The 14,821-nt window shown below is 37.2% G+C and overlaps 1 protein-coding gene and 1 pseudogene across 1 annotated transcript in view; one reads left to right on the top strand and one right to left on the bottom strand.

Annotated features, from left to right (window-relative positions):
* Nucleotides 1-14,821, bottom strand: part of CRYBG1 (crystallin beta-gamma domain containing 1) — a 255,495-nt gene that overhangs the window by 143,829 nt on the left and 96,845 nt on the right. Inside the window, exon 2 of the mRNA XM_072642961.1 lies at nt 7,926-8,067. Within this exon, the coding sequence (XP_072499062.1) occupies nt 7,926-8,067 (142 nt within the window). The remainder of the gene's footprint in view (nt 1-7,925; nt 8,068-14,821) is intronic.
* LOC140530412 (spermidine synthase pseudogene) overlaps nt 14,053-14,821 on the top strand; it is a 49,774-nt pseudogene continuing 49,005 nt past the window's right edge.

Here is a 14,821-nt window from a genome sequence, read left to right as displayed (position 1 = left end):
GTAGTTATAGACCTATGTTTCAGTTTGTACAGGCAGGGGAAGTAGATGCTTTCTCACTTTAATTGAAGGGTTCAATACATATTGATATCTTAAAGAATGTTCCCACAGCTTACTTCCTGTACAAAGCAAAGTGAAAAATAAATAAATAAGCATAAAAAGTAGAGTACAAATACTTAACGTAGCCAGATTTTCACTATTTTGGGAACTAAGAAATCAAATAACCTAGTTTTATAATAGACTGACATTCTTACACCGCACACTGAATAAGACTTACTGGATTTCCATAGCCATTAGAAACCTTCATTTGAATTTTTAAGCTTTGTTCTTAATACCTCACTCATATCCCCAAATTATGGAGATGTGGAATTGTTTTTAAAGAGGAAAAAACACAATTTGATATTCAGCCTGGAGCAACGACTGACTGATCTATTAGGTTTGATTTTCAGCTGCAAATTATTAATTTTTTGTGAGGAGGAGAATGAAATGTAATCGTAATTCAAAAGTGCATATGATTAAACTATTTTAATTGCTTAATTCTGAAAATTCCAAATTTAACCCTTGATTTCAGCATATCTGGGAGTGTGCTGTATGTGGTTAACTTTTGAGTTGTTCAGTTTTAGCATGAGCATTTACACTTCGGAAACTGGCAAATGCTACAAATCAGGCCTTGATTTATGATTTTGCTCATTGTGTAGATTTAAGAAAGTGACGGGGAAAATGTTAACGATGAAAATTAACCTTTAAAAAGTGTGTTGTGCTTACATTTTTTTTTTTCCAGCAGGAAGGGAGAACTGGCTGTTAAATATTTTCTGGAATGCCCTTAAGTATATCTCACAGATTTAATTTAATTATTTTACAGAGAAAGTTAAAGGCATGTGTTAACTTCCAGCATTCGGTTGATCTCATTTAATTTGGTCGATCTCATCTGGCTGACTAGGAAACATGTGCTTAAAGCTAGAAAAGACCTTCAACGTTGAGTCCAAATAATTTGTTTTACAGATGAAGAAACTGAGGCCCGTATCTTCCAAAACATTACTTTTGTCCTGATTGACATTATTTTAAGTGTTCTAAAGTTTTCTGAGTTTGCTATAATTTTCTTGGTGACTTTGTGCTCTATTGAGGGAAGAAGAAATACTCGTCATTTATCATCTGACTTCCCCACACTAGATAGTCCTTCATTTCTGAATATGCTGCTAAATTCAGGCATGACGAAATTCAACACATTTATTTTTATAGCAGAGTTTCTTCTCTAAACCACTGAATCTTAAAATAAGCTATAACAAAGAAATTATTCTAAGCTCTGCTCAGATTTGGGCAGCTAACCCAGTTGTCACACCAACCAGAAACAAAGGAATAAGATTCCTTTTCTAGCCTGCAGACAAATAGACCTCTCTATTCTCCTACATTACCATATACTGAGCTGAGAGTGATATTTCTGCATAATGAAAAATTAATGCAATTAAAACTAATCACTGCTCCTTATCTCATCCCCCATTTGAGGGAAAGAGATGGTTTTTTTTTCTTATGCAACATAATTTCCATGCAAGTTATCTGTGCTGCCACAGAGATATCACAAAAGATAGTAACTACAACATTCAGGAGAATTTGAAGTAGTGCATGTTTTTACAGATAATTGGTACATGAATATCAACTATGGGTGTCATGTTACCTACTGTATATTGCTTCCCTGTTAATGCACATTTAATGAAAATATGCATGTAAGAGGAAATTCAGGCAGATGGTGCATGTGACTTAATGAGAAAGAGTACCTGAAGGCAAGAAAGACAACAAAACCACCTATTTAGATATATTACTTATTAACCTGTATCATTTTGGTATAAATTGCCACTTTTGTTGCCTAGCACCATTCTAAAATGTTTTCTCAGTAAAGGTGTTGGAGTGGGGAGACTACATGGATTTTGGTCTTTCTTTGTACCTTAATATCTCAAATGTCCAATTTTACCAGTAACATAAAAAGGCAAATTAATACACAATGACTACAAACACAAGGCATATGAATACACAATGATCACAAAATTTAAGAGAAAATAACTTTTGAAAGAACTCTAACATGTTACCAATCATGACTTCCTAGAGTGATACTTCCTGCCTCTTGGCAGAGAGAGTTGATGGATTAGAACTACAGAAGGAAACAAACATTTTTAGTCTCTGCCAATGGGCAGATTTGTTTTCTGTGACTGTGGTTATTTGTTAGAAGGCAAGGGCTTCTATAGAGGAGTAGGGGTAGGGGTAAGTTAGTAGGTAGTAAGAAGATTTTTTTTTTAAAGGAAAGAAAATAGTATCACTAAAACATTTTAAATAAACAGAAAAAATAAGTCAGTGTTCAGAAGAGGATACAAATAAACAAAATCATTTTGTTACTATCACAAATAAACTTAATATACCACCAGACCTCATTCTTTTTTCCTGCCACTGCCTCCTCATGTCTTTCAGGCCATACCACCTGCCCTTCCTCTATGATTTTCATAGCCCTGGTATAGTCATCTGACCACTTCACATGTGTTGCTCATCCTGATTTCAACAGCAGGAAAAAAAACACCCCTCCCAGGTTATGCTCATGACCTCTCATGCTATCACAGCGCAGCTGTCGTTGTTATTTGTCCTTCCTTCTGGAAGAGGACCAATGCAGCTAACTCAAGTCTTGACTGATAGCATCTCCCTCGGCCTCCTTTCCCCTCTGACTGGAGGACTGGAGAGTAGAACACCAAACTTCTCCAAATGCTTTCCCTTATCAAGGGCAGAACCCAGACTTTTCAGCTTATTCCACTCTACATCTGTGGCTCCACTTGGTTTCAACTACATAGAACAAGATGTCCCCACACCAGCACCCTCTTGCCTCGCTCCCCCAATTTCTTGCTTTCATCTGTGTTTGGTCTCTCCCATTAGACTGTAAGCTCCTGGAGGTTAGGGCCTGTTTTCCTTTTTATTAAGTGTATCCCCAGTGCTTAGCATTATAACTGGTACATAGTAATCATTTAATAAATGTTGACTGGCTTGGACTGATGTAACTGAAAAACTCTTGCACTGTGAATCTACACCTCAGCTGAACACTTTGAAATTCTAGGTCTTTCCATGCATCTTGCAGAAAAACTTTCTTTTGTATATTGCCTCCTTAAGATCTGGAACTGTATCAGTTTTTCTGTTTGTATGCCTAGAGCTTAATGCAGCTCTGAGTATAGAGTAAGCACTTAATAAAGAACTTTTAATTTATTTATTCATTTTCTTTTTTAAAAAATGTATGGAGCAGTTATTTACAGTTCCATATAAATCCTCTGTTGTTTTTCTTTGTATACTGAGATGTTTATGCTTGTTGATAATTACATTCGTAACAAAAAAAGAAAATTCAAAAAAGGCAAATTAAAACAAAGTTGTGGTTTATGGGGTCACGAGGCAACTATTTGCTCATACACTGTTCATGGTATGGTCATCTGGTTTACTCTTTCTGAAGAGCAATCCAATGCTATGTAAACAAGAACTATAAATTTGAATATACATTTTAACCTAGTAACAACACTCTAGGGAACATACTGTGTGGAAATAGGTTAGAAAGGGGGAAGAAGGGGTATTTGTACAAAAATGATAATTGCAGCACTAAAGCTAAGATTGCTAATGATGCAAATACCCTACAATAGGAGGTTTAAGTCTTTTTTTAGTCATTTCCAACACTTCTTTACCCCATTTAGGGTTTTCTTGGCAAAAACACTGAGTGCTTTGCCATTTCCTTCTGCAGATCATTTTACTAGCAGAGAACTGAGAGAAATAGGATTAAGTGACTTGAGCAGAGTCACACAGTATCTGAGTAAGTATCTGAGGCCAGATTTGAACTCATGAAGTCTTTCTGGTTCTAGATCCAGTACTCTTTCTACTGCACCACCTAGCTGCCCATATAAAAGAAAAAGGGGGGGCAGAGCCAAGATGGCAAAGTAGAAAGACTCATACACTCTAGCGCTTCTCCTGCAGCCCACAAAATACCTGTAAAAAATGACTCTCAACAAATTCTAGAGCAGCAGAAGCCATAGAACAATAGAGCGAAAGAGGTTTCCAGCTACAGGTAACCTGGAAGGCCAACAGAAAGGGTCTATCTCACAGGACGCTGAGCTGAGCGGAGCCCAGTCCTGGCCACGCAGCCCTGGGAGGAACAGGACCTGAACAGACCTCTGGGGCAGAGTTCCCACCAGGGAGGGTCCCAGATCCCTCACCCACAAGTGAAAAAGAAAGCTCCAAAGGTCAGTGTGGGAAGGGCTTTCCCAGTTGGGCGAGAGGGGAACAGGAGCAGCAACAGCAGCAGCAGACTGCAGGCAGCTATGGTGGCCAGGAAGCAACCTGGGTCCATTGTCCAGGTAGCTCAGCTTAAAGCCTCTGGTCTTAGTGAGCAGCTGATCTAAACCTCAGCCCTAAGAGACAGCCCTGCCCCCACCCAAAGCCCCAGGGAATCCAGCAGCTGAGTCCAATCTCAGCCGTGGGGAGGGGAGGGGCAATAGGACCACCCTCTTGACAAAAGATTCAGAAGTCAAGTAACTGGCTGGGAAAATTCCCAAAAAAGGGAAAAAAAAATAAGACCATAGAAGGTTACTTTCTTGTTGAACAGGTGTCTCCTCCCATTCTTTCAGAAGAGGAGCAACAAGTCCTACCGTCACCGGAAGTCAAGGCCCCTGCCTCCAGGGCCTCCAAAAGGAACTTAAATTGGGCTCAGGCAATAGAAGACCTTAAAAAACAAGTTAGCAGCTTACTAAAGGAAAACCAAAAAAATGCTGAGGAAAATAACAGCTTTAAAAAGAGGCTAACTCAATTGGAAAAAGAGATCCAAAAAGCCAATGAGGAGAAGGAGGCTTTAAAAAGCAGAATTAGCCAAATGGAGGAGAAGTTTCAAAAGCTCACTGAACAAAATAATTTGTTGAAAGAGAGAATTGAGTTCAGGGAAATGAATGATATGAGACATGAGAATGATATGAGATAAAAGAAGCAGTTAAAAAACAAAACCCAAAAGTTTGAAAAAATAGAAGACAGTGTGAAACATCTCATTGGAAAAACAACTGACCTGGAAAATAGATCCAGGAGAGACAAGTTAAAAATTATGGGACTACCTGAAAGTCATGATCAAAAAAAGAGCCTAGACATTATCTTCCATGAAATTATTAAGGAAAACTGTCCTAATATTCTAGAACCAGAGGGCAAAATAAATACTGAAAGAATCCACAGATCACCTCCTGAAAGAGACCCAAAAAGAGAAACTCCTAGGAATATTGTGGCCAAATTTCAGAGTTCCCAGGTCAAGGAGAAAATACTGCAAGTACCTAGAAAGAAACAATTCGAGTATTGTGGAAATACAATTAGGATAACACAGCATCTGGCAGTTTCTACCTTAAGGGATCGAAGGACTTGGAATAGGATATTCCAGAAGTCAAAGGAACTGGGATTAAAACCAAGAATCACCTACCCAGCAAAATTGAGTATAATACTTTAAGGGAATAAATGGTCATTCAATGATATAGAGGACTTTCAAATATTCATGATGAAAAGACCAGAACTGAAGAGAAAATCTGACTTTCAAACACAAGAATCAAGAGAAGCATGAAAAGATAAATAGGAAAGAGAAATCATAAAAGACTTTCTAAAGCTGAACCGTTTACATTCCTACATGGAAAGAAAATCTTTATAACCCTTGAGACTTTTCTCAGTATTTGGGTAGGTGAAGGGATTGTACATACACACACATACACACATACACACACACACACACACACACACATATATATAGACAGAGAGTACAGGTTGTGTTGAATCAGAAGAGATGATATTCACAAAAAAAATAAAATAAAAATTAAGGGGTGAGGGAGGAAAATACTGGGAGGAGAAAAAGAGAAAGGGAATGGGGCAAGCTATAACTCATAAAAGAGATAAGAAAAATCTTGTTCAATAAAGGAGAAAAGGGAGAAGGGGAGAGGGGAAAAGTGAAGCTTACTCTCTTCACATATGGCTTAAAGAGGGAATAACATGCTCACTAAATTTGGTATGAAAATCTATCTTACTCTACAGGAAAGTAGGGAAGGAGGCGACAAGTGGGGTAAGAGGAATGATAGAAGGGAGGGCAAATGGGAGAAGGGAGTAACTAGAAATAAACACTTTTGGGAGGGGACAAGGCCAAATGAGGGAATAAAAAAATAAGGGGGGATAGAGTAGGATAGATGGCAATATAGCTAGTATTGTACAACATGATTATTATGGAAGTCTTTTGCAAAACATAGTTAGTCTGTATTGAATTGCTGGCCTTCTCAGTGGGGATGGTTAGGGAGGGAGGGAAGGAGGAAGAGAAGTTGGAATTCAAAGTATTAGAAATGAATGTTGAGAATTATTATTGCATATAACTGGGAAATAAGAAACACAGGAAATGGGGTATAGAAATCTATCTTGCCCTTCAAGAAACAAGAGAAGATAGGGATAGGGGAAGGGTGGGATGTGATAGAAGGGAGGATACATTGAGGGAAGGGGTAATCAGAATGCAAGGTATTAGGGAGTGGGGGGAGGGGAGAGATGGGCAGAAAAATTGGACATGTTACAAAGTGATGTAAAAGTAGTTAGTATTAAAACAACTGACTACATTAATTACTGAGACTAAATCAGAGACATCTTTAGTATGGGGAAAAGAATTTTAGTCTAAGTTTCCTAGAGGCAGGTAACCTTGGGTAAAATTTGGCATTGATGGAGAAGTTAAGATTTTAATGGTAAATTTGATTTTATGATTGTTATTTAATCAGGAACTAGAACATGTATAGAAAGGCAAGCCACTTCTTGCCTCAAATGATGTTCCTTAGCCAATGTGAAATTATAGTCATATCTGAAACCTGGTTATTGGAACTTGCCTTTTTTAGATGCTATGGGACTATTAACTGACTGTTCTTCTGAGTCTAACTCCAGGTATGGATAGCAAGAAAGGTGGTCTGAGCCTCCAGTCCATGATGCCAGTAAGCCTGTGAGATGTTGGTATGAACTGAAAAAGGTGATCTCATGGAAAGGGTGGGAGAGCTGCTGTTCAGCCTGGGCTGAGGTAGGATTCTCCTGACTCAATTTCCCCACTGACACCTGGCAGACTCTAAGCCTGACTGAACGTAAGTGGATAATCTAATCCTGCCTGGAATTAACATGAAGCTGGGGAGATACTGTTTCCCTCCAATGTCCCTACTCTTAGTGGCAATTTCTTATAGTCAAAAGGTTTGTAAGCTTAATACCAGATCTATTAAATTATAGATTGTTGGTAGGGGAACATCCGAGGTTAAGTCTAAAATTAAGCTATTAGGCTCAGGACTTCAGTGCAACAACAATAAGATAGGGTCCTTTAATTCTTAGTAATACTGTGGAGACAATTAGGTCAAGGGCTTGTGAAGTTAGCACACATAGTTATTATTTGTGTCTCAGTTGGTTAATGTTAAAAAAAATTCGTTTGTGGTCTATACTGTAAATGCTTTAAAAGAAGTATCACCTAACCAAAAGTTGGAATTGTTTTATGTGATCTGAACTGTGTTAAAAATGAAAAATAAAAATAAAATAAAAAATAAAAAAAAGAACTAAGCAAACTTGGTATATTTTTAGAAGTAATAGTATATAGTTATTAAGAGGGCATTTTAAATTATTAAGTTATTAAGATGGCATATTAAATGGAATATTAAAATACAGAGATTTTTTTTATAAAATAATATTATTAAGTAAAAATTTTAAAAGGACATAAGTATGTACTGATGGATTATGGGAATATCAAAATGCACATTATTATGAGAAAGATCAAGAGGGAATCTAGAATGACCCACACAGTCTAATGTTTACATGATTATTTAATTTTTAGAAGAATTAAGCTCCTAATAAAAATAAAGACCAAAGTGTCCAGTGCCTCAGCCCAAACACTGCATTACCTTTTTGAGGATTCCAGGCTCTGTGGGCAAAGGGGCCGGTACTTCGGGGGAGATCTCAGTGGGCTGGAGTTCCCTGTAATGTCTTGTATGTTCTAGGGTTTCTTGAGAATCTTCATTGTTTCCAGTAGGTGGATCCAAAACGCTACAGGGATTAAAAATGGAAGCATGAATAAGATGTTAATCCTTCCATGAGTCAACCATGGTCCTGAAGCCTACATTAAGAAAAGGCAAAACAGAGAAGGAAAATTATAGACCAAAATCCCTAAAGAATATTGACAAAAAATTTTAAAATAAAGTTTTTAGCAAGGAGACTACCACCACAAAGATGAAATGCTATGATCAGGAATGCAAGGCAGGTTCAATGTTAGGAAAATTACCATCTACCATAGTAACGGTAATAACAAAAATCATATGATTATATCAATAGATGTAGAAAAAGCTTTTGACAAGATACAACACTCAATGCTGTTGGATTAAAAATACTAGACAGCATTGGAAAAATCAATCTTACCTTGATATGATAAGCAGTACCTATTTAATGGGCAGTGAGGTGGCACTGTGGACAGAGTGCCAGGTGTAGAGTCAGGAAGATCTGAGCTTAAATTCAGCCACAGATCTTTACTAGTTGTGTGACCCTGAGCAAGTTAACCCCTGTTTGCCTCAGTTTCTTCATCTGTAAAATGAGCTGGAGAAGGAAACTCTAGTATCTTTGCCAGGAAAATCCCAAATGGGGTCAAGAAGAGTTGGACACAACTAAAATGATGGAAAAACAAAAAGAATCTAACTAAAACCAAGAAGAAAAACCAGAGATGTTTCTAATTACTTTAGGTGGAAAGCAAGGATATCCATTTCCACCATTACTAGTTGATACTAACTACAATGATAAGACAAAAAAAAATAAACTGAGGAAATAAGCCTAGGCAAAGAGGAAATAAGGTTATCATTCTTGCAGATCATATATTAACAATAATAGCTAGCATTTATATAGCACTTTAAGGTTTACAAAACACTTTACAGATCTTAACTTATTTGATTCTCATAAAAATGAAATAGATGCTATTGTTATTTCAATTTTACAAATGAGGAAAATGAGGCACAAGTAACTTAAATGATGTGTCCAGGGTCAAAGAGCAAATAAATAAGTATCTGAGGAAGGTACAAACGCAGGTCTTCCTGACTCTAAGTTCTGTACTTATCCACTGCACCACCTGGCTGCCTTTGATATGGATTACTTCCTAGAGAGTCAATTAAAAAATTAATTGAAACAGTTAATTTCAGCAAAGTTGCAGGATATAAGAGAAACTCTCACAAATCATAAGCAATTCTATATATTAACAAAACCAAGTAAGATTTTTTTCAACAGTTAAAATAACTATAAAAATATAAAATAATGGGGAGTCTATCTGCCAAGATACCCACAGGAACCATCTGAATACAATGCAAAAAAAACCACTCTTTACACAAATACAGAGCATAACATTTGGATAAATATTAGTTGTTCAAAGGTAGGCTGAGCCAGTATGACAAAAATAACAATTCTACCTAAATCAACTTACTTATTCAATATCATACCAATCACACTACTAAAGAATCCATCTGCCCCCTTGCATATCTCCTACATACATTCTCTGTCATCTCTGAGACAGTCCCCCAGTCACTGGGGCCAAATCAAAGATATTTAGGTGATACAGTGGATGGAACATTAGACTTAAGAGTCTTCCTGACCTCAGGAAGACCTGAGTTCAAAACTGGCCTCAGACTCTTACTAGCTGTATGGTACCCTAAATCACTTAAACTCTTTATCCCCATTTCTAACATGGGGATGCCTCCTAGGGTTGTTGTGAAGATAAAATTATAAAATATTTACAAAGTGGTTCTCAAAGTAAAAATATATTTAAGTGCTTTATATTGTTATTATCATCATGAGTTTTGCATTGCTGAGATAGCACAGGCTACTCCTGTTTGAGCCCCAACAACTGAGAATTATCTCAAATACCAATGATGCCTGAGAGTTGGGGAAAGGCGTTGTATATTCCTATAAAGATCCTTTGTCCAGCATACCAGAGGTTCCCATCATCATCCCGTTAAATATCCAAAGGTAAAGAAGGGTAAATTACTGTTATGAACCATATATGTAAAGCACAGCATTAACCCTCTGCTTTTATTCACAAACAAACCAGAGAAGTAACAAAATAGATAGAAATGTGGTCATTTCAGCTTCTATAGTTTTATGAATACAAAATATCAATAAAATTATAATGTATATAAACTTTCTTAAAAATTAAGGGTTTTTTTTTTAAAGGGGAGGAGAGTCCAACTTCTTATTGATTTAAGAAAGCATAAAAGTCAAAATAGGTATTTTCTGTACTTCACAAGATTTTTATGGAGAGAGGTATCTGTGAAAAGAAGGTGCTACTTCTTAGGTGATTTAAAAGGGGCTGGGGGTAGGGGAACTTTATGAAATTTTTATTGGGGGTACTGAATAAAAACAGAGTACTCTGGCATACACTTCTATAAAACCAAGATCGTACCAAACCAGAGTATTATGACGGCTTTGGAACCATAATGAATTGAAGAGAAAGAACTGCGTCTCAGGGAAATACGAATCTCTTTAAAAAAAAGAAAGTGATGAAGTTATGCTAGCCAATTAATTATATTTAATTACAGGTATTACTACTCTGATTAGCAACATACGCCACTAATTATTTTCCCTACTGTGAGATTAGCAAGCATACAATCTTTAGAAATAAGATATATTAAAGATAAAGAAGTTGTTTTCCAAGGATCTAGTGACGGGATTGAGTTGTTTGGAGATATAAAAATTAGCTATAGCTAATGACTTAAGGTCAAATTTTTACTCAAGAAGGGCAGAACTGAGCTCAGGTAATTTAGCCAAACAAACCAATTTTCACTAGAGAAAGAATGATTTTGGGGAGCTCAGATCAATTGATTCTGTTCCCTGTCTATTCTAAACTTTCATTCTTTGATCCATGATCTTCACAGCCCTTTATTTAGTCTCTTTGTGGCCCTCATGAAATCAAACCTTCTAACGTACCAAATTTGGGTTCCCTCTTCTACTCAGTTTCTATGTTATTGCCTTGTAGATTCCTGCAGGAGGTAGTGAGGACAGAAATACAGCCGCATGGTAGAAATTTCCATGTATTGCTGATTGTACAATTAAATTCTACCCTCTGCCCTCTTCCTGATCATTTTTTTTCCCATTTTACGTGGAATTTCCTGAGTTCATGCCCTTCCACCCTTCTGGACAGCAAGAACCCCCCAGGATTTCTAATAGCCCTTCTAATGAGGCAGAATATTGTCTATAGATGCACAAGACTGTCAGGAAAAGTGGTTTCCTTTGCAAAAATCCTTGAAGATAACTATTATAAGGTTTTCATCTCCCACTGTAGAATTCCTCTCTCACCCAGGGGAGTGTTCTTCAATGGAACCCCTTCCCACCACTAAGCCAAGATCTCTTTCTTTCCTCCTGCTTCAAACTCTCCCTTTGCCAATTCACTCATTTTCCTCTAGCTCCTCTTCTTGCTAAGAGACCACAGCAGTTATCACCTTTTCATTGTTTACCACTGACTTAATTAGGAGCATCAGACATCCCCCTCCAACTTCTACCTGCCCTCTCTCCATTTAGGTATTCTCCCATTCTGCAGTTTAGTCCCGCAAAATACAGATTTCACAAATAGGGTGGGGTTTGAGATTTAATCCATTATGTTTCAGGCCAGCTCCTCCACTATCACTTATCTTATTTCTTTAAGTTTCACTTTCCTATAGTTTTAGGAACATATCTCTTAATAGTCTCTCTGTTGTTATTTCTCCTTTTTTTAACCCCATAGGTGTCTTTTTCTAGCTTCCCCCCCACCCCACTTCTAATAGTCTCTAGAGATGGGGTAACATTTCCTTACTTACACTTTACTTGGTAGTTGCATTTCATTACCTTTCTTGTTTTTCTGTTGCCTGGGTTGTTTGCAAATCAAATTATTTGCTCACCTTTTCTTTTGATAAGAATGCTTTAAATGCCTCTATTATATTGAAATCCACTTTTTTCACTGAAGATTAGGCTTAGATTTTTGTTATTTTTATTTGCTGCATCTTGATCTTTGCTTTTCTAAATATATTATTCCATTTTCTTCTTTAAGTTTCTGGAGAGTCTAGAATAATCTTGTATTATTTAAATTTCTTTTCTTCGATGTTTGAAGGGCTTACTCCTGGTTGTTTTCAGAACTTGTTGTTTCTTATTGGAATTACTTATTTAACCACTAAGTTTGTTGCAGTTTGAAGTTTTAGGTATGTTTGTTTTTTTTTTCCTAAAGTCAACATGAGAATTCTTTCTGTTGGTACTCCATTTTCTGCATTCAGAAGTTATGGTCTGAATCACTTCTTGCATTATGAGGTTCAGACTTTTTACCTTGTCATGTTCTTTTGGGAGGCATATGATCCTTAAATTGTCTCTATGCATCTTGTCTTTAAGATCAATGAGTTCTGTTTATAGTATATGGAGATTTGTTGAGTATGGAGATCATGTGTTTATTTAACCTTTATTCTTTTTTGCTCCCAGATTGCCCTTTACTTCAGTATGTTTGAACTCCCAATCAGTTATTCTCTTTTTCATTTCTTTGGAGAGACTTGGCATCATGAATTCAAGTTCTTCTATTCTGTTAATTATTTCTGTTCTGCCATATATTCTGGTGATTTGTTCCCTTTTAATTTCTTCTTTCCAAAATTATGATTTCTGTCTTGAACTATTTAGGCATATCCTGCTGTGGTTCCATGCTCTTGTGAGAATCCACAAGGTTCTCTGTTTCAGCAGTTGTTTGTTTGAGTTCCTTTGTCTTGCCATAATTTATTTACAGACATTTGTGGTAATTTAGATGTTTTTTGGAAACCATCTTTTTGTCTTTTTTAAAGTCTTCCCTGCTGATTTACCCGCTTGAGTGCTAGGATTTTAACAGGTTTTTTTTCCTCTGAGAGCTTTAATTGTTTTAGTCTTTTCTTCTTCTATTCCCCTATTGCTCCCTTTATGACTCCCTTCCCTTTGATAACATGTTTACTCTAGGGGCTAGTCTTCAAGGATGGCTCAGCCTTCTCTTACAGGGGTGAAATAAATTTTAATCAACCTCATTTCTTGTCCCAAGTGACTTCTGGGGTGACAAGACTGACACCAGGTAGAGTCTGTTCTCTTATCCTTCGGACCTGGCATGGCCCTTCACACATAGTGGTACCCTGTCTTTGTTTCATCATTTCTTTACTTCTCTGGTTGAACGTGGCAGCTCCCAGTCAGACTCGCAGACTCTTCTGTGAGTGGGTAGGTAGAGTTGAGGTGTGTTGCTTATTGCCATAAAATGGGGGATGGCCAAGGCAGGGTATGCCGGCAGAGATTGTAGCAGGACCAAGAAAATTGCTGAGTAGATCTCAGAGCATAAGTCAATGGATAGAGTTTGTATACCCTGTCAGAGCATGAGGGATGGGAAGTTGTAGGTGGTACTGAGTGAGCACATTAGAGATTAATGTTAATTCATGACGCATAACCTGTATAGCATTCTTGGTGTCTTGACCTGTGAAGGCAGCTATAACTCTTCTATATTTGGCATATAATTCCTCTTTTGGGTTCTTCTTTGAGAATTAGTAGAAACTGGAGAAAATATTTAGACCCACATCTTGTTCCATCACTACCTTTCTCATTCACCCAGATTGAATGATCAGAGAGCCTGAGTCTGTTCTAGTCCCAAACTATTAGGATCCCAGAAGGAGGAAACAGTGGCCAACAAAGCCAGTAGCATCAACAACTAATTGCTAATCCTGCAATCCATTCTCCATTTCCTTGTCCTTGCTCAACTTCATTCAAATCCTGTGCTGAACATGTGTTCCCTCAAAACAGCAGCAACAAGTTTCGATGCCACAGTGGTTCTTTGCCCAGAACTTGAAATAATATCAGTATCTTCCAGAGTAAGGAGAAATAAAGTCATTTATCTGGACTACTGCTTTCAGAGGCTCACAAAACTCAGTCTTTGGAAACCTCTCTTTTCTTGCAGAGATATGCTTCCCAAAATCTGTTAAAATAACTAAAGGGGAAGTCAAATTCAAAGTAGGGGTTAAAGATAGAAGAGATCAAAGCATGTTTATAGGTAACAGGAAAGGAACTAGTAGAAATTGCAGACAAAAGAAAAAATAATGGCAGCTAGGTGGCACAATAACTTAAGAACTGGACTTGGAAGTCAAAAAGACCTAGGATCAAATCCAACCCAGATACTTACTACCTGGGAGGTCCTGGGTAAATCACTTGGTCTCTGTCTGCCTCAGTTTCCTCATCTTTAAATTGAAAATAATAATATCACCTACTTCCCAGGATTGTTGTAAGGATAAAATGATAATGCTTGTAACGTACTTTTGCAAACTTCAAATTGTTATGGGTGGCAAAATGGAGACAGTGCTGTACTTGAAGTCAGGGAAACTCATTTTCCTGAATTAAAAATCTTGCCTGAGACACTTATTAGCTGTATGATCTTGAGCAAGGCATCTAACCTTGTTTGTCTCAGTTTTCACATCTGTAAAATGAGCTATATGAGGAAATGACAAACCACTCCAGTATTTTTGCCAAGAAAACCTTAAAAGGGTTCACAAAGAGTTGAACATGACTGAAACAAATGAATAACAATAACTGGATGATAATGAGGCAAACAAGTTCCCAAAGAAGACACAAGGTCATGGTACTAAGTAGAAAGGCTAGCCTTGGCCACAAGATAGCTTAACTCCTCCTCTCAGAGAAATGTAAAGGAGTAAAAGACGAATGAAAACTTTTTCAAGTATAGTTTAGGGGAGATGAGGAAAATTACTACCAATAGATTAGACTTTTTTCAGTCGAAAGAGTTACCAGTTATCTGCTG

This window comes from Notamacropus eugenii, chromosome 2 (genome assembly GCF_028372415.1).
Source record: "Notamacropus eugenii isolate mMacEug1 chromosome 2, mMacEug1.pri_v2, whole genome shotgun sequence".
Taxonomy (NCBI): domain Eukaryota; kingdom Metazoa; phylum Chordata; class Mammalia; order Diprotodontia; family Macropodidae; genus Notamacropus; species Notamacropus eugenii.
This window is presented reverse-complemented; position numbering and strand designations above follow the sequence as displayed.